The sequence below is a fragment of the Aquarana catesbeiana genome, linkage group LG03, assembly GCF_042186555.1.
Source record: "Aquarana catesbeiana isolate 2022-GZ linkage group LG03, ASM4218655v1, whole genome shotgun sequence".
Lineage (NCBI taxonomy): Eukaryota > Metazoa > Chordata > Amphibia > Anura > Ranidae > Aquarana > Aquarana catesbeiana.
The window spans coordinates 424,143,755-424,170,981 of NC_133326.1; the positions used below are offsets into that span (position 1 = coordinate 424,143,755).

At 42.1% G+C, this 27,227-nt stretch overlaps 1 protein-coding gene across 2 annotated transcripts in view; it reads right to left on the reverse strand.

Moving 5' to 3' along the window:
* LOC141132411 (A disintegrin and metalloproteinase with thrombospondin motifs 2-like) overlaps positions 1-27,227 on the reverse strand; it is a 1,679,109-nt gene that overhangs the window by 1,193,539 nt on the left and 458,343 nt on the right. For both annotated transcript variants that reach the window (XM_073620760.1, XM_073620761.1), the window contains exon 4: positions 14,772-14,974. In XM_073620760.1, the coding sequence (XP_073476861.1) occupies positions 14,772-14,974 (203 nt within the window). The remainder of the gene's footprint in view (positions 1-14,771; positions 14,975-27,227) is intronic.

A 27,227-nucleotide genomic window follows, 5' to 3' on the forward strand; every position in this document is an offset into this window, starting at 1 on the left:
TATAAATGCGAGTCAAAGGTTGTAGGGCGTGTATAGATGTATGTACACTGTAAACTGAAAGGAGGAAGTTAGGGAAATGGAAGAGATGATCAATTGAGAAAGACGAAAAGGAAAGGGGAGCAAGGAAAAAAGGAAAAAAGGGGGAAAAGAAGAAAGGGGGAGGGAGGGAAAAAAGGAGAGGGGGGGGGAGTCAGTGGGAAAAGTGGGGAAACTGGTGAGGAATGATGTGAGTGGTGAGGGGAAAAATTGGGAGGGGTGAGGAGGGGAGGGGGGAAAGGAAACGCAAGGATGGGAAGGGAAAACAGGGGGAGAAGTAGTGCCTAGGCCTAGGACAAGACAACGGAAAAGGAAAGGGGAGCAAGAAGAGGACACAAAGGAAAAAAGAAGTGGAGGAAAGAGGAAGAAAGACTGGGTCAGCAGGAACGGAAAAGTAAGAGTGTATAGAAATTGTATAGAAATCTATCCCTTACGGGCAATATTTGTGCCTTTGTCGCAATTGCTCCTCGGATGCACTCTTCAAGGAAGAGGCTGGGCTCCTCCAGGACCACCTCTTGTCACACGGATATAGTCGATCCTGCCTGAAAAAAGCTTACAACAAAGCTATAGGACAATCCCGAGCTACCCTGCTGCAGAAACCCAAACTTTGTGACTCTTCCAACCAAACCCGAATAATTATGCGTTTTTCACGTCAACATGTTACCATTAGAAATATATTGCAGAAACATTGGAGCATCTTGACTGATGATCCCAAACTAAAAACCCTTCTTCCAAAACAACCCTCAATAACCTTTAGAAGAGCCACTTCCCTTAAAGACACGCTTGTCCAAAGCGAATTTAAAAATCAACACAAAAGATCCAAACAATGTCACATTACTGGATCCTTCCCTTGCGGTCACTGCACCTTTTGCCCACTCATAAGGAAAGCCAAATCCTTCCGCCTTCCCAATGGGGAAATATTCAAGCCGTCGCACTTCACGAATTGCCAAACCAGAGGGGTGGTTTATTTCATGGAGTGCGACTGCGGTGCCTATTACATCGGCAAAACCAAGCAAGAACTATGGCGGCGAGTATCAAAACACATGTATAGCATGGAAATTGGAGACAGGTATTTGTACTTTCTGAAGTACTGTGAAGGTTACATTGGGCACCTTGTAATTATGTTCGTAAATGACATGTCTCCTGTTGTAATATGTTCACCGATTTATGTGGGACATTGTTGTGTGTATGTACACATGCAGTCAATGTTGACCAGGCCAGAATGACAATGGATGATTTGTCCAACTGAATTTTAACAGCTGAAGACTCTTTGATGTGTTAATCTTATGCAAGTCTATTTGAACATCTCAAAGGGTATTCAGGTGGTATCTGTTAATCTAATCTAATTACATATATCTAAAGGGGACTTGTTGATGTTGATATGCGGGAGTGCAAATTGGGGCGGTTTATGACTGCAACTGTTCACGGCTGGGAGTTGTTGTGTGTTTGAAAGACAAAAGCTAATCAAAGTCCTAAATTGAAACGGCCAATCAAATTGCTCAGCCATTCAATGCCTGGTGAATATAACACGGCATTCAGTATATAGGTTTTGAGTGAGGCTTGTCTGTGTATGGCTGGGAAGACACAGACCTAGGAGATGGGTCTCTGAATTATATTTCCTCTGTCGGATTTCTTTGTCATCTGTGGACTTTGGACTTTGTTCTGTGTTGGAAGTCAATAAAGTGCATCTCTCTGGAAGAATTGGGTTGCTGCGGAAGAGTACTTACATCATCATTATAATACCTAAATATTAATTATCATACCCACTCTACATCATATCACCCAGTATATATTAATATACAAATACCGGAGAGGTGGGGGCGACTGGAATAAGGTCCTGCTTCAAAAAGAACAAAAATGGATCTTTCATTTACAGGCCATGTCGCCCCCCGGAATCAACGAATCAATATCTTTCGCCCCCTTTCGTTGCCCTCTGGGACGTGAATTCCCCATGCCAGCATCATTCCGAATCCTTCCGGGCGCCGTGTCCGTGCCTGCGCGCGCATCGCGGTGCGCACGCCTGCACGTGTCGTCACGACGCCACGTTGTTACGTCGGTAAGGACGGCGAAGCCAGGACAACGTCTTTCGGAACGCCGGGTGATTTACACATGGAGTGCTGACAATCAGCACTATCCCCACATAGGTAAGTAGGGTGGGGGCTCTTAGCACACGCCCGTGGTCATCACCACCAGCCAATCAGTGTCCGAGTCCTTTACATTTAAAGAGAGCAGGTCCCATATGGGGATCTGCACTGGACCTCTCTAGTCCCAGCAGGAAGCACGATCCTCACAGTGGGCTCCTGAAACACAGGTATTTTTCCATTTTCTATACCCGACTACTTCTCGCTTTGTTATTTTGATTGTAACACTTGCTTTACAATCTTACTTCAGCTACCATATACCCCCTTGGTGCAATCTTCACAGACTATTTTCTGCACACTGGTGTGCTGCTACATGTTCGGCATTTCCAGGTAAACTACTTCAAACAATCCACACTTTGGCACTTTATGACTTTTTGACATTTATTGTTGCATTTTCCTCACATTGTCGTTTGTTTTTTCACCCATACACTGATCACACAATTTGCAAGCACACTCTTTCCTCCCTTCTTCCTTTTCTCATCCGTCCCTTCCCACTCACTTTCACCCTCCCCAGTTTTGCACATACCACAACGCCTCTTCTCTTTCAGCACAATTTCTATACACTTACTTTTCCGTTCCTGCTGACCCAGTCTTTCTTCCTCTTTCCTCCACTTCTTTTTTCCTTTGTGTCCTCTTCTTGCTCCCCTTTCCTTTTCCTTTGTCTTGTCCTAGGCCTAGGCACTACTTCTCCCCCTGTTTTCCCTTCCCATCCTTGCGTTTCCTTCCCCCCCTCTCCCCCCCCCCCCTCACCCCTCCCAATTTTTCCCCTCACCACTCACATCATTCCTCACCAGTTTCCCCACTTTTCCCACTGACTCCCCTCCCCCCCTCTCCTTTTTTCCCTCCCTCCCCCTTTCTTCTTTTCCCCCTTTTTTCCTTGCTCCCCTTTCCTTTTCATCTTTCTCAATTGATCATCTCTTCCATTTCCCTAACTTCCTCCTTTCAGTTTACAGTGTACATACATCTATACATGCCCTACAACCTTTGACTCGCATTTATAAAGACACTTTAATTGTGTTAAAATTCAGGCCAAACGGCCTTTAAAAAAAAAAAAAAAAAAATAGCTTATGATATTATTAATATCATTATCACTGGATTTATACAAGTTTATATACACAGATGATACTATTCTTTCCAAACGCTTTCATTGATGTTGCTGCTTGATGTTTAGGCCACAGGTGCTGCTAACCCACCTGCCCCTTGCCAAATGCAGGGTATTTCCTAGATGTAAGTCATCGCAAGTCGGGCAGTTGCTGCTTGGCTCCCTTTCTTGGGGTGTTGGTGGACCGGTGGGCCCTGGTGTTGGGACCGGATAGTGGAGGCTGATCTGAAAATCATAGGCTCAGGAGACATGGCTATACACATACTTTTGGTAATTATGTTTAAAACTCTCATTATATATAACTGTGCATAAACATGTTGGTGTTACTTCATTATATATACGAAATTCTTCCACAGCGCATGCATTTCCTCTGAAGAAGACCCGATGGGGTCGAAATGCGTCAGAACTATCCAAGCACTTTTGTATTGCACAATTTATGTATAGCTTTGTACATGCTCCTGTGCTTTTTATAACACAGTTCATGTTTTTTACTCTAATGTCCTACGTTTAATAAAGCTACCTTTTAAACCATACAATATCTGCATTACTGTTCGTTGCCTAGAAAGCCCCTTTATTCTTGGGGGGTAAATTCCCCTTCTTGTAATAACCTTTTACATTTATAAAAATAGACTTCTCCTTTCAAATATGTTTTAAAGCAGTAGCAAACTTTCCCTATGCAAAAAATAAAAAATTAAATAAATTCTCCCTGCAAGGTAATATCATAATGTGCTAATATGCATCGCATACTAGCATATTATGAGAGACTTATCTTAATGCCGCATACACACGAGCGGACTTTTCGACCAGACTGGTCCGATGGACCGAGTCCGGCAGACAATCCAATCGTGTGTGGGCTTCATCGGAACCTTCAGCGTACTTTTCCAGTCGAAAATCTGACAGACTTTAGATTTGAAACATCCTTCAAATCTTTACGTCGTAACTCTGCCGGACCCAGTTCCTTTCGAGAAATCCGCTCGTCTGTATGCTGGTCCGATGGACAAAAAACAACGCATGCTCAGAAGCAAGTACGAAACGGAAGCGCTCGGTCTGGTAAAACTAGTGTTCGTATTGTAGGTAGCACATTCCTCACACTGCAAATTCTGTGATCGTTGTCTTCTTTATAATGCTAGAAGAACGAAGTTGTTTTGCTGTTCATATTCACACAGATTTATCACAAACTTATTTCTGGATTATTTCTCTTGATCTCATGAATGATATTGTATTTTTTAAAAGCCATATCTCCATACTAATGTTTACACAACTGTTTTTTGGAGTCATTTTTTATTATTTTTTATTTCATCAAGATCTTTTTTTAGGATTGTTACAAAATTATTTTCTATTTATCTCCATATACCGTATTTATCGGCGTATAACACGCACAGGCATATAACACGCACATTCATTTTAAGAGGGAAGTTTGGAAGTTTCAGTAAAAAAAACTTAAATTTTAAATAAGGAACTTTGAAGCAAAATAAGGGTCAGTGCCCATCTGCAGCCTCATCAATGCAGCCTGATCAATGCCCATCTGTAATCTCACCATTGCCTTCATTGCAGCAGCCTCACCATTGCCATCAGTGCAGCCTGATCAATGCCCATCTGCAGCCTAGAGGGGACAGGGAGGGGGGGGCGGGACAGATTACATACATCTCCTATGATAGACAGAACAGTGGTCCAATGGCGGCCCAGGAGATGGGACTTCCTATTACAGAGGCCGCCAAGTAAACAGGAGATTCTCGCTGTATGTAATCTGACGGCGCTCGTCCCGCCCCCCTCCCTGTCCCCTCCGAGCCAGCTAAAATTCAAGCATTGGCGTATAACACGCACACGCTATTTGCACCCGATTTTCATGGTGAAAAAGTGAGTGTTATACGCCAATAAATACAGTATCTTTTTATTTTTGGTGTAAAGTTACCACAAAGAACCTTATTTTTGTATATTTTTTGTTTTTTTTATTTTTTGGTGTAAAGTTACCACAAAACTTTTTTGGAACCTCAAGGAGGTTGTTGTCCCTTGTTCATTTGACATTGTCTCTAAAAAATTTATGTCAATAAAAACACATAGGCAAGTATTTTCATAAAATAAAATATCCATTTATTATGGTTAACAAAATAAAGATGAAGTCAACGCTGAGAAATTTTTTGAATTTGTGAAGACTTTTGGCCCCAGGGCACACATCAAGTCTGTGGAAAAGAAAATTGGGATCTTGAGGAGTCCATATAATACAGAGCACAATCTGGTCCAGGAATCCCAGAGATCAAGAGCAGCAGCAGATGACATATATGTCCCCAGGCTGTGGTACTACACCAGCCTGCGTCTTCTGTCAGACCAGACTGAAGCCAGGTCATCACTTTCTTCTCTTCGTTCCAGCCTTCCAACCACACTGCCCTGCACCCTTCCCTGCAGCCTTCCTTGTAGGCTGGGGCTCTGGTGGTTGACTTGTAGCAGGAGGAGAAGGAGGAGGAGGGGCTTGCTCATTTATTTGGGTGCTGACAGTTAACTCGCCCTTCAGCCCCTTGTGAAGGACATCAGAAAAAAGTATTTCACACAGGAAGCACTTGCTGGCTATATAGGAGCCATAGGCCTCTTCAGCTTCGGGGGGGGGGCTCTTGAGGAAATTTGTAGCTTCTCTCATGAGGCGCAGTGATGCCTCCTCTGTCACCGTCCCCTTTCTGGGCCTTTTTGTATGAAGGTGGAGGGGAGGAACCTACGATTGTGTGAGGCTCCTACTGGGCCCGGCAAACTCCTGGCTGACACTAACCCCTGCTTCCTCCTGGATGACACTGGGCCCGGCCTCCTCCTGGATGATACTGGGCCCAGCCTCCTCTTGGATGACACTGGGCCCGGCCTCCTCCTGGATGACACTTTCCACACCTTCCTCCTGGCTGAGCTCATCCTGTGTATAAAAAAAGAACATAGTTTTAGTTTTTGGTTCATCAATGACACACAATTTTCAGCTCATGACTTGCAAATTCAATGTTAATAGATATAAAAGAGTATAAATCTGACACCAGCATTTTTTAAAGCTGGTGACAAACATTTTTGGCCACTACTGTCAATTGATATGTATACATCGTTTTTTGGAAAAAATCCTTTAATAAGTAATCAATTATAACATTTAGTTAACATCATTAATATTAGGACACTAAATATGTCTAAAAATAATATACCTGGCTCCAGATGGTCACATCCGGTTCTTCCAGGATGGAAGGCCCAGCTTGGTCCTCATTAGCCTCTGCTGAGGTAGAGGGAAGGGAGGAGGGAAGGGTAGATGGAAGGGTGCAGGGAAGGGTGGAGGGAAGGGTTGAAAGTGATGCCCTGGCTTCAGTCTGGTCATCAAGAAAACATAGTTTATCGTAGTACCACAGCCTGGGTACATATACATCATCTGCTGATGCTCCTGATTTCAGGGAAATCTGAATCTTGTTATGCTCCCTCCTATACATATTTCACAAGATCCCATTTTTATTTTCCACAAACTTAAAGGTTGCTTTTGGGATTAAAGTCTGCACAAATGCGACAAGTTTCTCCAGTGCTGACTTCCTTATTGTTTTAATATAATATGCAGGGTGTTTGACCTCCCATAGATTCCTCATCTCCCGGTACTTCTCAATAAAGTGAGTCAGAAATTCAGGGTCCTTAAACTTAGTATTCATGTTTTCATGTTTTTTATAATACACAAGACAAAAACACTAATGTTAGGCTAAACTTTCATAATCTTACTTATCCCAACATAGGCCTCAATCTTTAAGCAGTATAGGGTGTTACAAAGTTCATAAAATTTACCTTCGTTTTGCACGCTTACAAATTCAGGTCCTCTATCCTTTGCGCATAGAAGGTACGTACGACACATGCATGATAGCTTTATACACACTGCGCATACGTGAAACTCCGCCTGCGTCGCCCGCCCCTGACGTTCTTTTTTAACGAATAATCTCCGCCCCCTTTTTTTCTTTGCACAGAACGTACATACGGCACATGCGTGATAGCTTTGTATACACACTGCGCATGCATGAAACTCCACCTGCGTCGCCCGCCCCGGCATTCTTTTTTAACGGATATTCTCCGCTTCTTCTCTCTACGATGCGCAGTAGGAGCAACAATGGCAGAGACACATCAGGTGTGTACTAATTCCTCAAGTAACGAGGAAAGCCCGGAGCCCGAAATGTCCCGATCCGGGAAGAGGCGATTTAAGGCCTCCAATATGGCCTTTGAAGAGATGGTGGAGATGGTAGCAATTTTGAAAAAAAAGATTACGATGGGAAGCATGGTCCGTACGCCCAGCCTAATTTAAGGAAGGCAAAAATAATGGCAAAAGTAGTGAGGACCCAGCATCATCATTTTGGGGTACGGCGCTCTAAAGATCAGCTGAGGAAACGATGGTCCGACCTCAAACTCAGGGAGCCGGATCAGTACAGACGAATCCAGAAAGTGCTGAAATAAAGTAAGTAATTGTTGTGTGTTCATATTGTGATTATTACCTTGCATATCCATGTGTTTTTCTTTACTGTACAAGTTTTAATCATTAAATGTTCGTAGGAAACATTGTTCGAAGTAAAAATCGTTTAAAAAAATATATACAATGTATTTAGTTGATACAGGGTTTAAACAACATTTTGGTCTTGGTAGTTTGTCTTATTAAAAGAAGTTTGGGACATTGATGTCTAGATGTCTTTTGAAACTAGAATGAATAGCAAACTTCATTCAGTGGAATGTAAGGAGAGGACACTTAGCAGCTGTTTACACATCTGGACTCAAGAATACTAGTGTGGGACACCAGAATACATTTTTTTTGGTTAACCCACACAGGTGCTCCAGTAGATACTTGTTGGGGTGTCTCTATCTATGAAACGTGGCCAAAAAAGGTAAGTATTCCAGCTTGTTTCCTAGGGAATTTTAATTATGTCTTCAACTTGGATCGCTGCCTAAACAGACAATTGTACACCACTTCAATGCAATGTTTCATATTCCTATTACTGGACTCAAATATCTGTGTGCTAAGTATACCTTTTGTTTCATTCTCATAGGGGAGAAAAAACTCAGAAAACCTGAACCCGGGGACCCCCGACCTTTTTGCATCAATTTTAGGTGATCTGGTTGTGGAAGGGGAAGGAGCAGTGGAAGCAGGTCCAAGTGCCATTCCCCCCCCCCCCCCGAGGATGTGGACAAAGGAGAGGTGGAGGAAGTGGGCAACGTGCACCCCACCAGGTGAGTGTCTGGCACCCCAGCTTCTGGTAATCTATGTATGCCTGCATATTTCTAAATACATCTTTTTTGCATCAATTTTAGGTGATCTGGTTGTGGAAAGGGAAGAAGCGGTGGAAGCAGGCCCAAGTGCAATTGCCCCCCCCCCCCCCGAGGATGTGGACGAAGGAGAGGTGGAGGAAGTGGGCGACATGTGCACCCCACCAGGTGAGTGTCTGACACCCCAGCTTATGGTAATCTATGTATGCCTGCATATTTATAAATACATTTTTTTTCATTAATTTTAGGTGATGTGGAAGGGGAACTATTTACCACAGACAGTGCACAACGATTAATTGGGCAGATCATGGCCTGGAATGGGGATATTGATGCCATGCACACTAGCCTTGACCTAATGCGTAATCGGCTGAACAATATGCAGCAGGAAATGAAGAACATGATCGATGTTTTGGGGAGAATCTAAACCACTTTTTTTAAAATTGATCATGTTCTTCATTTCCTGTTTTGCTGACCCCATTCTCGCCTCCCGCACCAGCTGTTCAGCGTCCAGCGTGACGCCTTATCAGCTGATGCCTGGGATTCCACTCTCCAGCGCTCGATGAGTTTAGGGGGTCGCCCCACGGCTGGCCAGTTTCTGTGTCCAGCTGCAGGGGTCTGGGGCTCTCCCCCCGGTTCTCTGGGCTGCTGGTGCCTGACGTTGGGGGCCTTCTCTGGCGGCGTTCACCGCGGCATCGTCCCTCCTGGTTGTGGTCCCCTCCTCTGTCTTTCCTGCCCTCACCAGCCATCTGCACATCTCACAGCCGGCATTCATGCCCCTACTTGCACTTGCTCAGGTATGTTTTTTCTGCACTTTTAACACCCACCCCCTTTTCCTTTTCTCTCCCTCTCATTCTTCTCATCATGTTGTTCCTCACTTTTCTTCTGTGTTCCCCCTCTCCTTTATCGTGCTCCCTTGTCTTACTTTACCTCTTTTGTCCTTGCCACCTTCTGTCCCTGCTTTCAGTCCCCCGCTGCAAACCCCCCCTTTTCCTTTTCTCTTTTCTTTCCCTCTTTATTCCCTTTTTCCCCTATCCTTTTCCCCCTTCTTCCCTCCTTCTCTCTCTTTTTCCCTCCTCTCCCTTCCCTTCTCCGGCTTTCTCCACACTTTTTTTGTCTTACCCCACACCCCACCTTGCCCCATTTGTTCACTCTATTCAACCTCACACTTTTTTACTTTTTTATTTTTGTTTCTTCTTACACAGACACCAAGCGCCCATCCTCCCTCATCTTGGGACCACCCCCCACCTACACATTTGTCTCCACACTTTGACCCCACCTGGGGGGTTCGTTGTGTTGGTCTCGCCTGTCAGACCATGCCCCCTCAGCTTCGGGACGGGGCATCCATGGTTGGCGTGGGACCTTGGGCCGCGTCGCCTTTGCGCAGACACTACTGTGAGTCTAGAGCTACTACCAATAACATGATATTCATGACTTATATATTTTTTTTTCCCTTGCATTTTCCCACCATTCATTACCGCTATTTCCCCAACTCATAGGTACCACCTCGGTATCGCTCCTGATGAGTGGCTTTAAGGCCCCGAAACGACGTAACGACGTAGAGCTCCAATCTACCGCTAGGTGTACACTACATGAACCCATATGCATATAACGTTCCTATATACTTGTATCCATTTATTTATATTTGTCATTTTTGATGCATTCGTTTTTGATTACACTTTTAATACCTAATATATACTACCTTAGAGCTGAGTGCCAACATATGCAGAGCCATATGCCTAATTATGTATTGTATGAATTTTTGTAAAATTACTTATGTACTATTTATGCTCAATTATGTACTGTATGAATTTTTGTAAAACCTTTTTTTTCTCATTAATAAATTTCAATTTTTACCCAACTCATACCTCTGTTCCCATGTGCCTTGTATAAAGTCCCACACCTGTTCTCTCCATACTCCACTAAAAAATTATATATATTTAAAATCCTAAAATTTTCACAAACGCACTTGTGAATGTGCACAGATTAAAACATCTGTTATTAAACAACAAGATGTGTGGCTTCTTCTTTCAATGCTCAATACCAGTTTTGGAAGTTATTTGGTGTTTACAGTGACAATGGGGCTTATTTACTAAAGGAAAATACACTTGGCACTACAAGTGCACTAGGATAACCTAGGAGACAGCCAAAAAGAAAGGCAAGCAATAAATACAATTCGAGATTTTATCTGATCATTATTTTTTATTATAAAAAATTATAGATTGTCTGGCATTGCAATGGCCCCCCTACCCGTAAAAAAATCAACATATTGATCCCGAACTTGACGGGCGCTTTGGGGGCCAAGCCAGTACGGCCAGTATCCAGGCCCGTCAGAGGATTCTCTATAAGTCCAGCCTCAGGCCCAAGTGATGCAATATAATTGCTTGAATGTTTGTTTAAATAATTGAGCAGCACGCTAGGACAAGGTGATTTAGTTTGTATTCCACCATGTGGATAGCTGTCTGAAACAGGCGGAACCGGCTGGCCATGATCCCGAAGGCATTCTCCACAACTCTTCTCGCTCTGGCCAGCCGGTAGTTAAAAACCCTCCTCTGGTGAGGGTTCTTTGGGGGAATGGCCTCATCATGTGATCGCCCTTACCTTCATCTGCAATGAAGACAAAGGGGAGTCCTTCCACGTTATCCGCATCAGATGGCAATCCCAGGCCACCACTCTGGAGACGCTGGTAGAACTCCGTCTGGGCGAATACTCCTCCATCCGACATCCGGCCATTCTTCCCCACGTCCACATACAGAAATTCATATTGTGCCGACACCACCGTTAAGACAATACTATGAAACACCTTATAATTAAAATAGTATGACCCCGAATGGGGTGGTGGCACGATGTGGACGTGTTTCCCATCTATAGCCCCTCCACAGTTGGGAAAGTCCCAACGGGTGGCAAAATGGGATGCCACAGTCTGCCATTTCTGTGGTGTTGAAGGAAACTGGGGAGTCAAACAAGAAAAAATAAAAATATAAGTACTTTTGCACATAACATTGCAAGCACATTACACAAAAAACATTCTTGCCCAGCATCAGTATAACATTAATTGTAATAAGTATTATTTAAAGACTAAAATATAAGGCCCACTTGATAAACTTTAGGGGGGAGGGGATTCTAAATCTATTTAAGGACACACAGAACATTTGGAGACATTTTAGGGGGGGGATTCTAAAGCAGTTTAAGGACACACAGACCATTTGCAGACATTTGGGGGGGGGGGGGGAATTCTCAACCTATTTAAGGACACACAGACCATTTGCAGACATTTTAGAGGGGGAGGGGATTCTAAAGCAATTTAAGGACACACAGACCATTTGCAGACATTTTTGGGGGGGGGGGGTGGATTCTAAATCTATTTAAGGACACACAGACCATTTGCAGACATTTTAGGGGGGATTCTAAAGCAATTTAAGGACACACAGGCCATTTGCAGACATTTTAGGGGGGAGGGGATTCTAAATCTATTTAAGGACACAAAGACCATTTGCAGACATTTTAGGGGGGAGGGGATTCTAAAGCAATTTAAGGACACACAGACCATTTGCAGACATTTTAGGGGGGGGGGGGGGGGTTCTAAATCAATTTAAGGACACCCAGACCATCTGCTGACATTTTAGGGTAAAGCAATACAATGGAGCTGACAAAATACATTGTTAAGTGACTAGACTAGGTGGATATGGGCCCAGCATAGCATGCTGGGGAGGTTAGTGAATGCTAATATGCATGCAGTACAAAAAAGAGCATTAAAAAATTACAGCATGCATGAGGACAAAGGGGACATTCACAGTATATTGCAATCATGGTAATTAGTGTTTGAAATACATTACATTAGCAAACATTAAATACAATAAAATGTGATGTTAAAGGATAAAAATTCTTACCTTAATATAGTCCTTCTGTAGAACCTGGATGATGGCAGAACAAGTCTCTGGGATAATGATCCCCAGAGCCTAGGGGGAGATGCCTGTCGAGAACTTAAGGTCCTGCAGGCTTCTCCCCGTCGCCAAGTACTGCAACGTGGTGACTAGCCTCTGCTCCGTGGTGATGGCTTGCCTCATGCAGGTATCCTGCCTGCTGATATAAGGGGTCAGGAAAGCCAACAAACGGTCAAAAACGGGGTCCGTCATCTGGAGAAAATTCCTGAAATCCTCAGGGTTATTCTCACGGATCTCACGGAGCAAAGGCATGTGAGAGAATTGGTCACGCTGGAGCAACCAATTCTTCGTCCATGAACTCCTCCTTGCCTTGTTCATGGACTGGGCTTGGGCTGAAGAATGAACTACAGCACCAAGCACATACAATGCAGGAGCTCTGCGACGAGTACGTACACGCAACATGGCTTCAAAACAATCGGCTGGTCAGAACTAACTTAACAGAACACACTGAAGAACAGCAAGGCCTGTGAAGAGCGAGCTGAAAATCAGCAACGAGCAGACAATAACACACTGAATAAATCAATGTAAACTGACTACACACACTGAAAAGCAGATACAAACCTCACAAGCACAAACTGAACAACAGTTAAACGATCTGAAAAATACGAGTCTCACAAGCGCGAATAGTCTCTCACCAAACTTCTACTAACACAAGATAAACACGGGATTAACAGAAGGGGCCCAACGGGTGGCGCACGAGCTATTGAACTTCCGTTTTATAGTCTTGTCGGACCTGGTGTACGTCACCTCGTACTAGACAGATGGACTTTTGTGTGACCGTGTGCGCAAGTCTGTTCGTTCTAAAGTCCATCTGAAGTCCGTCAAAAGTCCCGACGAAAGTCTGCCGGAATGGCAGTTGGACTTTTGTTGCCGAAAAATCCGCTCGTGTGTACGCGGCATAAGACGAAGCCCTCCAGCAGCGTGCTGTTGCTGTGGCTTACCAATAGGTACAAGTGCCAAAAAATACTTTAATACCACTTTAACAAAATTTTACACCACACTTTTTTTGAGGTTTTTATCAGATTAATTGGAACAATAAAATCGGCCAACTAATCGATTATGAAAATAATTATTATTTGTAGCCCTAGAGGTTTATGCATCCAAATATTGCAGTACCCCTGGTAAAATAAATGATACAGTATATTAAAATAACCCAGATAAACAGACCAAGAATTATTTGCATTTAAAATGCTCACATTATTTATCTTCAGAGTAATGCTAGAACAATAATCTCAACTGCAATGTAATGTAAAAAAAACATAATCCTTTTACTATATTTAAGTTTTCTATTCAAGGCCTTCCTATAAAAGATTGAATATTTTGCTCCTGACCATTCCACTTATTGGAATCTCATTCATGAGAAATTTTCATGTGAAGTCTGCAGGAAAACTGACACTTCTGGTAGTATCACTCTCCCATGTCACCTACACCTCAATTCAATTGTCCCTCTTGTGACCTTCACACAGGGTGGATTTGATTTAAATCAAGTCGATTTAAATTACGATTTAAATACCTAGTAAAAAGGCTCGATTTAAATCATAATTTTTACAGAGCAGCTGGCATCGCTGTTCTGCAGCGGCTCCTTCTCTGAACCACTGTTAACTCACCTTAATGAGTTTACCAAAAATTTAAATATTTCAGATTATACAGCTTCATGCTGCATAACTAAGCTCCATTTCATGGTGAATAAGCTAAATTATTAATGTATCTTAAATAGAAAACTATCTTTAGATAGATTTTTACTCCAAAAGCATTTTAATAATATAAATTTAATAAAAATCAAAAAAATCTATTTAAATTTAAAAAATTTGAATTTTACTTTATTTTTTAAATCATGGATTTATATACACCCTGCCTTCACATCATTACAGGACATCATTATAGTAATGGGGAGGTCAGACAGTAATGGGGAGGTCAGACAAAGGAGATCAACACTCTTGGAAGCATCAGTTTAATTGCAGACCTTACATGAAGATTTTTCATGATGGAATTGGCGGCATGGGCAACAGGAAAGGTAAGTATTCACAGTTGTCATTTACAAGTATGCCTTGTCTATAAATCTTTGGCATAGAGACGGGATCACTGTGAATAAAAACACAGTTATGCACACACTCTTTTGGACTGCCCATCAATTTCTTTTATGTGACAACAGTCACAAAAATAGTTAGCTCAGCAACAGGGACAAAGACTTTAATAAAAGCTTGACAGGGATTTTGACAACTTTCACATGCAATATTCATTACCAATTAAGTATTTTTCCCTTTTCAGCTGAAGTATAGAAAGTAAATTAGAAATAAATAAACCACTCACAATATTTAAAAGCGTCAAAAGATATTTCTGTACATATTCTTTTCCATGAAATCGTACAACTGAGTCATCTACTCCAAGCAGAACTTCAATGTTGTAATCATTATCACTTGCATGTCTACGACTTCGCTTCCGTGTGCTGTTGATTTGACTTTCAAGACTGTAAAGCATGCTTTCAAGGACATTTGAGTTAAACGGACTCGTTTCTGAAAAATAAAATATTAAAGCGGAACTTTACCCATAATAACTTGATAAAAAATAAAGTTCTTTAGCAAGGAACATACTTTCCACATTAATAATTATGCTACCAAAATTAATGTGTGCTGTAAATTGCCTCAAGCATTGTTATGGCTTCTTCTTGCTGAAGGCTGCTATTTTGCTGAAGCCCAAAGCCCCTGAACAGCAGTAAATCATAAAGTGGAACTAAACCCAACCTCTACAAATTCGGCAGTGCCTAAAAAATGAGAGAGCAACTGAGCATGTACAGAGCAGGGTGAGATAGTGTATTACTGTATTTTAACCGGTTCAATACAGGGCATTTTCACCCCCTTCCTTCCCAGACCAATTTTTAGTTTTCAGCGCTGTCGCACTTTAAATGACAATTGCGCAGTCATGCAACGTTGTACCCAAACAAAACTGTCGTCCTTTTTTTCCCCACAAATAGAGCTTTCTTTTGGTGGTATGTGATCACCTCTGCGGTTTTTATTTTTTGGGCTATAAACAAAAGAAAAGCGACAATTTTGAAAAAAACACAATATTTTTTACTTTTTGCTATAATAAATATCCCAATTTTTTTTTTAAAAACAAATTTTTTCCTCAGTTTCGGCCGATACGTATTCTTCTACATATTTTTGGTAAAAAAAACTCGCAATAAGCGTATATTGATTGGTTTGCGCAAAAGTTATAGCGTCTACAAAATACGGGATAGATTTATGGCATTTTTAAAAAAAAAATATTTATTTATTTTTTTACTAGTAATAGCGGTGATCGCAATTTTTTTTCGTGACTGCGACATTATGGCGGACACATCGGACACTTTTGACACATTTTTGGGACCATTCACATTTATACAGCGATCAATGCTATAAAATTGCATTGATTACTGTGTAAATGTGACAGGCAGTGAAGGGGTTAACCACTAGGGGGACACAAGGGGTTAAATGTGTTTCCTAGGGAATGCTTCTAACTGTAGGGGGCGGGGACGTACAAGGGGAGGAGACCGATCAGTGTTCCGCTGTACTGGGAACAAAAATCGCTCTCCTCTCACCTGACAGGATGTGGATCTGTGTGTTTACACACACAGATCCACGGTCTGGCCCGGTTAACAGGCAATCGCGGGTGCCCAGCGGACATCGTGGCCGCCGGGCACACGCACCGAGTCCCGAGCAACATGGCGGGCACGCTGCGCGCACCCCCTAGACGGCCGGGAACGCGAGGCCGTCATATGACGTCCACCCAGGATGGGAGATCCCATCTGTGGACGTCATATGACTATATGTGGGTAGGGAAGTGGTTAAACAGTATAGGCACTTATTTAATGTTTTACATAGGTATACCTGCAAAAAGGGGGCCAGCCTGAAGCGATCTAGAAAGACTTAATTTTCTGACTAAAGTTCCACTTTAAGTTCACAAAGCTGGGCTGAAATACATAATTCATAAAACTGCACACACTTTAAAAATGTAATTCAGCAGCAGTTGCCCATAAACATAGTCACTCAAGCCAGCTGTCTTTAGCTGGAGTCTGGACCCAGTGATGATCCAGTAATTATAGTTGAGGCAGCTGCCCACAATCTCAGATGTAACAACAGTTGGACAGGCTAGAAAGTTATTGCTTCTCCTAAAACAGGTAGTACTGGCAACATCTGCCTATGCTGCTCTCCAAAACCCCTCTATACTGTATAAAGAATCAATTGAAAAAGGCAGAAAATAATTTTAAAATGGCTAGATTACAGAACACACCAATTGCACTGTAGATGAACACCATTAGATTGATAGACTGTGTTGATTAGTAACGCACATTAACCACTTAAGGACAGAGCCTCGTTTTGAGATTTGGTGTTTTATTGGTTAAAAACATTTTTTTTGCTAGAAAATTACTTAGACCCCCCAAACTTTATATATTTTTTTTCTAACACCCCGGAGAATAAAATGGCGGTCTTGCAATACTTTGTCACACCGTATTTGCACAGCGGTCTTACAAGCGCACTTATTTTGGAAATTCAAAATTGAAAATTGCACCCGCTCGTGGGATGGCGATAAACTTGCCCTTAAAACTCTCTATAGGCGATGTTTAAAAAATTTCTCTTACTCTAATGATCGTGGTGATACCTCACATGTGTGGTTGAAACATCCCTTGTAGTAGAAAAAAAGCATGACAGGACCTCTCAAAAAGACCTCAGATCTCATATTTACACTAAAATGCAATAAGAAAAAAACAAAATGTCGTTTTAAAAAAATAAATATAAAAAATAAGAGCTATGGGCGGAAGTGACGTTTTGACATTGATTCAACCCTTCAATGGTATGGAGCAGGGTGGGGGCCATCTTCCCTTCACTCAGCTCCATACCACACAGGGAGAAGGATCCGATCGCCTCCGTCGCTGCTGGTGGCTCCGGTAAGCGGCAGAGGGCACCGGAGCACGGCGGGAGGGTTGCCCTCTCCTGCCACCGATAAAAGTAATCTCGCAGCAAATCCGCCGCTGAGACCACTTTTATCTGAAAGCCGACCGCCCGCTGAAGAAGTGGATACTGGGGTTATGGCAGTTAGCTGCTGCCATAACAACTATATTCAACTTCAAACAGCCGACGTATAATGACATGGGGCAGTCGGCAAGTGGTTAAAGCACCTACTACTTTAGCACGCATTTTTTTATGTGTTTTTAAGGCTTTTCTGAGGCTTTTTTGAAGCTTTAATGAAGCTTGACAAATGCCCTGTGTGTTTTGGTTTTATTATTATTATTATTATTATACAGGATTTATATAGCGCCAACAGTTTACGTAGCGCTTTACAACTTGAGGGTAGACAGTACAAATACAATACACTTTGATACAGTAGGAATCAGAGGGCCCTGCTCCTTAGAGCTTACAATCTAAGAGGGAAGGTCAAGAGATACAAGAGGTAATAACTGTGGGTGATGTGCTGATTGAGAAGATAAATGTACATTTGTTAGGTGGGGGCCAGATAGGCTTCTCTGAAGAGATGAGTTTTCAGGGATCGTCTGAAAGTTTATAAAGTAGGAGAAAAACGGACGGATTGGGGTAGAGCATTCCAGAGGATGGGGGAGGCTCTGGAGAAGTCCTGAAGGCGAGCATGGGATGAGGTGACAAGGGAGTTTGAGAGCAAGAGGTCTTGGGAGGAGCGAAGAGAACGATTAGGTTGGTATTTTGTGACTAGGTTAGAGATGTAGCTGGGGGCCAGGTTGTGGATGGCTTTGTAAGTTATAGTTAGTATCTTGAATTTAATTCGGTGATTGAGTGGCAGCCAATGGAGGGATTGGCAGAGGGGTGTAGCAGACGCTGAGCGGTTTGTGTGGTGGATGAGCCTGGCAGCAGCGTTCATGATGGACTGAAGTGGGGATAGCCTATTTAGAGGTAAACCAATGAGGAGGGAGTTGCAGTAGTCGAGGCGGGAGATGACCAGGGAGTGGATTAGAAGCTTTGTGGTGACATTGGTTAGGAAGGGGTGTATCTTGGAGATGTTGCGGAGATTGAGGCAGCAAGCTTTGGATAGTGATAGAAAGTGGGGTCGAAAGGTTAGTTCAGAGTCCAGGATTACATCTAGGACCCTGGCGTGGGGAGATGGGTTGATAGTTGAGCCGTTGATATTGACAGGGAAATCAGGGGAAGTGGCACCTGAGGGAGGAAATATCATGAGCTCGGTTTTGGATAGGTTGAGTTTGAGGTAGTGATGTGACATCCAGGCTGATATGTCTGCTAGTAAGTTGGTAATGCGTGAGGAGACAGATGGAGAGAGCTGGGGGTGGAGAGATAGATTTGGGTGTCATCAGCGTAGAGATGATATTGAAAGCCATGGGAGGCAATCAACTGACCCAAGGAAGTGGTGTAGATTCCTTTTATTTTAAAGGGGAAGTGATGATGATGATGAAGTTGTCAGATTTGAGGCATGGTTAGGTGTTGTGGTACCTGCTGTTTTTGATTTTTTTTGTGTAGCGATACTAGCGATATTCCACTATTTCTGTGGAAGAATAACAGACAATAACAATATATATTGAAGTAATCAACTATAGAGCAACAACTGAAATTTTAAGAGCAATATAGTTCCCAATCCTATATTCAAGCTGCTTTCAGGGGATTCCAAACCTGAGAATGTCCCCGAGAGGAGAGGCACATTTTAAATGGTAAATAAAGCACAATATGACACTTTAAATTGGATTGGTTATCTTTACTCAGATTGGCTCTGAGTCCAGGGAGGAAGAGAGCAGAGGAATGACTCCCTTTGTGTCAGGCCTCTCTCTACTGTCACTTGACACCACAGGCCCAACTTTACACACTTTTTCAAGTCAACAAGTAACAGCTTAAAGTGGTGTTCCGGCCGAAATTATACTTTTATAAATAAAAATACCCCTATAATACACAAGCTTAATGTATTCTAGTAAAGTTAGGCTGTAAACTAAGGTCTGTTTTGTTAGTTTATAGCAGTAGTTTGTTATTTTATAAACTTACAGCAGGCCATGGCCATCTTAAGTGTGGGCATCTGAAGCCAGACTGTATTTCTTCCTGGATCTCATCCTTGCAGATCTTGCACATGCTCAGTGCAGCACAAGCAGTGTAATAGGTTTCAGGTCAGGTTTCCATAGCAACGGCAGTGTCAGAGGAAGTTGCCGCCCCTTCCCAGAAGGCATTGCAAACAGGAAATGATGCGATGGGCCACGGCCAGGGAGGAGGAAGTGAAAAATGAATACAGCAGATATACAGTAGGTGCTAATAATTTATTTTTTTAAATATCCAATTCGTTTACAGTGCACAGTTTAGTGAGGGATGCTGAAGAGTTGTAAAAGTGTGTGGAACTCCACTTTAACTTTCTAGATAAACTGTCCCACACACCCAATGCATATGCAGAGCCCTCCAAGGGTACATTGGCTACTGTCGCCTACTAGTGCAATGTGCAACCGAGGGTAGCAAGAGGGGAGCGCAAGGAACATCCCTGCAGAAAATGGAAAGCCAACCATGAAAATTGTATTACAATCTGTAAACAAGATTAAAAACAAAGTAAATGCCCAAGCATGCATTAAAGGTTTGAAGACTCACAAAATATCCGTTGAGTGGACTTTTCCTCCCCTCAACGGAAATGTTATGAATTTACATAAGTTATGCTTCATATTCATGACACTCAAAGTCAACATTCTTTTTTTTTAGCTTTTTTTTTTTCTTTTCCCTTTTATCTTCCTTTATCCCCACTATTCCGGAGGCCAATTCTTTCTTATACAGTCTCTGATTGTGTGTTACCATATTTAATGATTCTTTGATATCATGGCTCCATTAAATATACTATCCCTGAATGTTCAGGGATTTAACATCCCACAAAAACATACTAAAGCCTTTTGTTCCTTTGCTTCTAAGAAAGTACATATAGTATGTCTCCGAGAAACCCACTTTACTACACAATCCACCCCTAAATTCTTCAGTAAGACATACTCCCAAGTATTTACGGCCTTGGCGTCACCAAAACAACGTGGTGTGCTTATTGCATTTCACCGTAACACCCCATTTAAATTATTAAAAGAGATTAAAGATCCTGAAGGTCGTTACCTGATTCTTACAGGGCATTTGTTAGATACCGCTACTACCATTGTGTCATATTACGCCCCCAACAACCAACCCAACTCTTTTCTCTCCCATTTACTACAAACAATAGACTCACATAAATTAGGCACTGTGATTATATGCAGAGATTCTAACCAGACTATCTTTCCCTTTTGTAGATAAATCGCCAATACCACAGACTCAAAGGTCTGACAAATACTCTTTCTCAAAACTTATTATGAAATATAGTAGTAGATTCCTGTTGTGATTTGAATCTTACCGAGAGATAATACACACATTACTCACATCCTCATCGCTGATTCTCAAAGATCGACCATATATTTTTGACCACAGGTATGGTGCCTGAAATTTTGACATCAAAAATTGTTCCCATACCATGGTCTGACCATAGTGCAATCTACACTGTTCTAGCTTCTACAATTCCAAAAGCACGTGACCCCACATGGCTACTTCTCTGCTCAAAAATTCAGCACATAGACATAGTATTGAACTCGCGCTTAAGGAATATCTAAAATATAATTCTACACCTGACATTTCCCCGACCACTCTATGGGAGGCACACAAACTTGGCATGTGGCATGTGTTTGCGACAAGCTGCACTATTCAATCGAGAACGAAAAGACCTATGTTGTAATCTAGAAACAAATTTTAATGCACGTCATATGGCATTTCAACATAACCCTTCTTCAGCAGACAAAACCATTAAAGGATCACAACATAATTTCTACATGAATGCAAACAATCCAAATACGCTATTGGCCCATGCACTAAAATCTTGTCATAACTCAACCAAACATATTCGTCTTAAAATATCCAGAGATGTATACTCTAATAACCTTTTGAAAATCTTACAAAAATTGAAATCACATTCAATCAATTTATATTCATCTAACAATGAGTTGTATTCCTCTAAAGTGAATGATTTTTTTCTCTCACATTTCTCTTCCTTCATTATCCAAAATGATGAAGGAATCTGTGAAGGTTGGTGAGGTGACCAATTTTATTAAGAATCTGAAACTAAATGAGAGACCTGGTCCCAATGGATTTTCCGCTCTTTACTATCGAACATTTGCGTATACTTTATCGCCGGTTTTAACAGACACCTTCAATTCCCTCCTAGAAGGTCACTCTTTTAGGAAGGAAACACTGACAGCAATCATTTGCATGCTTCCCAAACCCGATACAGATGACACTGTTTGGTCAAATTACCGCCCTATTTCTTTTTTTTTAACTTGGATATTAAAATTCTGGACAAAATTCTTGCCAACAGATTAAACAAAATTATAGGTAATCTTATACACCATGATCAAATTGGTTTCATCCCTATTCAACAAGCTAGTGATAACATTAGACCTGCAACCCTTTTGTTTTCTCTCTCTTGACATTAAGAAAGCATTTGATACAATATCATGGTCCTATATGCACTTTACCCTTAATAAATGGGGCTTTGGCCCACATTTCTTGCAATGGATCTCTGCATTATACCATAAACCTAGAGCTTATATTAAATATGCAGGTTACAAATCGGAAGAGTTTGCTATACAGAGGGGTACACGTTAAGGATGTCCACGCTCACCACTTTTGTTTGTATTACTCATTGAACCTTTGGCACAAAGTATAAGAACAGAACCTACCACCACGGGTATTGAATTGGGTGGATTTCACCACAAATTATGCTTATTTGCAGACGACATCCTCTTTTTGTCCTCACCACAAGTTTCTGCCCCTAACCTCATGGTTATATTACATAAATTTTCATTCATTTCAGGCCTGAGAGTCAATGTTCAAAAATCAGTGGCGTTGAACATCTCATTAACTGAAAAGGAGAAACGAACAATACAAGATTCACTACCCTTTAAATGGGCTGACCATAGCCTGCCATATTTGGGTGTCCAACTCACTGCCAGTCCCTCGGATCCATTTGCTGCTAACTATCCAGCTTTATTGAAAACAACCACAGGCAGTCCCCGAGTTACGAATACCCAAGTTACGAACAACTCCTACTTACAAACAGCCTCAAATGCCAGCCACTTGTGCTCCACTCTGGTCCTGGATACCAGGGATGAGCCGAACACTCCCCTGTTCGGTTCGCACCAGAACATGCAAACAGGCCAAAAATTTGTTCGAACACGTGAACACCGTTAAAGTCTATAGGACTCGAACATGAATAATCAGAAGTGCTAATTTTAAAGGCTTATATGCAAGTTATTGTCATAAAAAGTGTTTGGGGACCTGGGTCCTGCCCCAGGGGACATGTATCAATGCAAAAAAAAGTTTTAAAAATGGCCATTTTTTCAGGAGCAGTATTTTAATAATGCTTAGTGAACCTGGGGGATGTCTATAGTATGCCTGTAAAGGGGCGCATGTTTCCCATGTTTAGAACAGTCTGACAGCAAAATGACATTTCAAAGGAAAAAAAGTCATTTAAAACTACTTGCGGCTATTAATGAATTGTCGGTCCGACAATGCACCTAAAAGTTCATTGATAAAAACGGCATGGGATTTCCCCACAGGGGAACCCCGAACCAAAATTAAAAAAAAAATGGCGTGGGGGTCCCCTTAAATTCCATACCAGGCCCTTCAGGTCTGGTATAAATATTAAGGGAAACCCTGTGCCAAAATTAAAAAAGAAAAAATGGCATGGGGGTCCCCCTCAAAATCCATACCAGACCTGATTTTAAGGGGAACCCCGCGCCAAAATTTTTTAAAAAATGGCGTGGGGTCCCCCCAAAAATCCATACCAGACCCTTATCCGAGCACACAACCTAGCAGGCCGCAGGAAAAGAGGAGGGGACGAGAGAGCGCCCCCCCTTCTGAACCACACCAGGCCACATGCCCTCAACATTGGGAGGGTGCTTTGGGGTAGCGGCCCCCCAAAGCACCTTGTCCCCATGTTGATGAGGACAAGGGCCTCATCCCTTCAACCCTTGGCCGGTGGTTGTGGGGGTCTGCGGGCGGGGGGGCTTATCGGAATCTGGAAGCCCCCTTTAACAAGGGGACCCCAGATCCCACCCCCCATGTGAAATGGTAATGGGGTACAAAAGTACCCCATTACCATTTCACAAAAAGTGTCAAAAATGTGAAAAATGACGAGACAGTTTTTGACAATTCTTTTATTTAAAGTCTTCTTCTTTTTATCTTCTTCGGGTCTTCTTCCTTCCTTCTTCCTTCGGTTTCTTCCTCCATCTTCTTCTTCCTCTGGTTCTTCCTCCGATCCTCTGCTTCTTGCTCCGGTGTTCTCGTCTGGCATCTTCCTCCGCGGCATCTTCTTCCCCGCTTCGTTCTTGGGCCGCTCCGCATCCATGGGAGGCTCCCACTGTGTGACGCTTCTCTTCTTCTGACACTTCTTAAATAACGGAGTGCAGGGCCACCCGGTGAACCTGCCCCCCTCTGACGCACGGGGACTTGATGGAGACTTCCCTGTGGCTTTCCCTGTGACGTCAGAAGGGGCGGGGTCACCCGGTTACGTAACGGAAAAGGAATAAAAGTAGAAGGAATCAGTATGATGGAAAAGAATAAAGAAGTAGTTTTCTGAAAGGGGGGGGGCGGTGTGGTCATTATGAGTAAATCATACTTTAAAGGAGAAATGGAATGCTTGTTATCTGACGTGAATATATATCAGGTTTTAAGAAAGGACCCTGTCATTGAATTTAAATATGAGTTGCCAATGCTTATTGCATTTGGTATCTCACAAAGGGTTCTGACTAAGAAGGAGACGTTGTACTTGGACCCTAGTGCCTGCAGGAGACCGATAATCTATTTTCTACCCAAGATTCATAAGGACTCTCGGTCTCCTCCAGGCAGGCCTATAGTAAATGGTATAGACTCTGTTTCTGCATGCCTGGGCCAATATATTGATTATTTCTTGAAACCGTTAGTGTGTACTACCACAGCCTACTTGAAGGACACGAGACACATCATCCAAATTATGGATAACATTCCCTGCAAGGATAATAGTCTTCTTGTAACGGCTGATGTTAGTTCGTTATACATGATTATAGGCCACCAGGATGCTCTCATTTCGGTGCAATGGGCTCTTGATAGGTCCACTTTACCATCCCCTCTTAAAGAATTTTTATTAAAGGCTTTAGATTTCTGTCTTGCCAGAAATTATTTCTGACACGATGGAAAGTTCTTTTTACAAATACTCGGTGTTGCCATGGGCGCCCGTTTTGCGCCCAGTGTTGCTAACATCTTCATGCCATTATGGGAGGAGGACTTTGTCTTTGGTAGCAGACCTACCCAGTTGGTCTGCTACCAAAGATATATTGATGATGTCATCATGGTGTGGGAGGGTGACCTTGTGAGCCTTCAGCTGTTCATGTCCAAATTGAATGCAAATGACAAGAACATAAGGTTGACTTGGAAAGCGGATTCCTCTTGTGTAGCATTTCTGGATCTTGAGTTTTTTAAGCTGGGTAGTTCTTTCAAGACCCAAAACCATTTCAAGCCAACCGATCGAAATGGATATATATCCATGGACAGCTGTCACCACCACTCATGGCTGTATAACATCCCCAGAGGCCAATTTATTCGCCTATGGCGAAATTGCACTTTGGATTCAGATTATTTTTCCCAGGCCAAGGTATTGGCCTACCGTATTTTACAAAATGGATACACTCAAGAACAGATAGCTAGTGAAATTAACAATGTTGGAAGTATGGACCGATCATCTTTAGTCACAGATTCCGATACCAGTAAGAAGAAGCAAAATAACTTTGTGTACAATATAGTATTAGATTATAACATACAGCACAAAAAATTTGAAAAGAAAATTTTGAAGCACTGGGAAATTCTGAAGAGAGACCGAATATTAGGCACTGTGCTACCTTCACGCCCCAGATTTATATATAGGAGACCGCCCACCTTGAGAGACAAGTTAGCCCCAAGTGTGGTTGATCCGCCTATTTTTAAAGGGAATAGAATTTTCAATTTTTTTATCAGGATTCTATGCCTGTGGGAAGTGTCCAGCTTGTAAGAAGTGTAAACATAACCTGAAAAAGAGGAAAGAATTTATTGCCTCAGCGACCAATAAAAAATATGAAATAAAGAATCTCATTACATGCGATACGGTAGGTGTTGTTTACATGTTACAATGTGATTGTGGACTCCAATATGTGGGGAGAACTTCCCGGCCTATGGGTGTCCGTATAGGCGAACATGTTAACAACATTATTAAAGGCCTTGTAACACATAATGTCTCCAAGCATTTCAAAATCTTTCATAATCAGGACCCGAGATGCCTGCAATTTTGGGGTCTTGAAAAAGTCATTAAGCACTGGAGGGGAGGCAATTACATTAGACAGTTGAGCCAACGTGAATCCCTGTGGATTAATGAAACCAAGGTTGGGGTTCCTAGGGGGTTAAATGTTGAATTTGACCTCAACTGTTTCATATCCGATAAATAAGACTGGTATTCTCTTTCATTTTTTCTGAAATAATTCTGTTTGCATTTTTCTCCCGTTTTTGCCTTACATTTAGTTTTTTTAATATTTATCCTTTTTTTGCTCTATGAGTGTTAAAGAGATGGCAGCGGGTACATATTGTCCATTTTTTAGCTATTGGGTATTGCCAGGTTGGTAATTATCCTATTTTAAGTATTTTACTATTTAGTAAGCACTAGTGTCCCCGCTAGGTATAATGTCCGGTTTAAGTAGTATCTATTTCCAGCATTAAAGCCTTCCCTGCTGACACCTGTTGCTCTACATAAGCTGCTGGGTGACCTCCAGCTCCACCCCTTGCTGACGAAGTCCAATAGGACGTAATGCTGCATACGGGGGGGGGCGGAGCTTGTTCTGCGGACGTCACCCGCTGCCACCTCTATGCAGATGGTCTATAGATCGGCTTGTACTGTAAAGTTTTTATCCATTTGCGCTAGCTAGCGCTGTCATTTTTTTTATACTATGTGACCAATAAACGGAGTAAACAGAGTGTTTCCTTTGCCTTTTTTGGAACGCTGTACACCATTATTTCATCGGCTTCTGGAGGCTATTTGAAGGTTGCCCTTGCTTGACTGGATTTCCTTGCTGGATAGGAGTTCCACACAGTGAGATTGAGGACCGCACAAACCTGGGAGGTTTGCAACATCCCTGTGGGTATACATGCGCTTTTGATCTTCTGTGGCAGGGAGGTCCACCATTTCTGGTAAGAGTATTTGGGCTTTTTTGGTAAAGGATACTGTCACTGCACACCAGAAGGACTTCTTTCCCCCTATTTTCACATGAGGGATCATGCCATTCCTTTTGTTGGGTGCTTGGAACTTCAATATGATTAGTCTTTTCTTTTTTCTTTTGTTCTTTTATTTCGTTTTTTGCGCTGCACTTACCTTGATTGTATTGTATTTCTGTTAGGTATTTTGTGATTGACTATAGTGTTCAGCTTGCAATTTTTATGTTTATTTCATTGTGTTTGCGCTGATTGTCCTTTTGGTTTTTATTTTCTAATAGAACAATCAAACATTTTTGAGGCTATTATACTAGACCCAATAACAGCTCTTCTAAATTTAAAACCAGACTTTCTCACACAAACAATTTAAACTATTGCTTATATTCTTGACAGCCGCAAAGCAGACAATAGCTAATGCATGGAAAACACCAATATTGAACATTGCAGAAACCAAGCTCAGAATGAATCAATCATTTATACATGCTAAGAAACACACTCTAGATAAAGATAA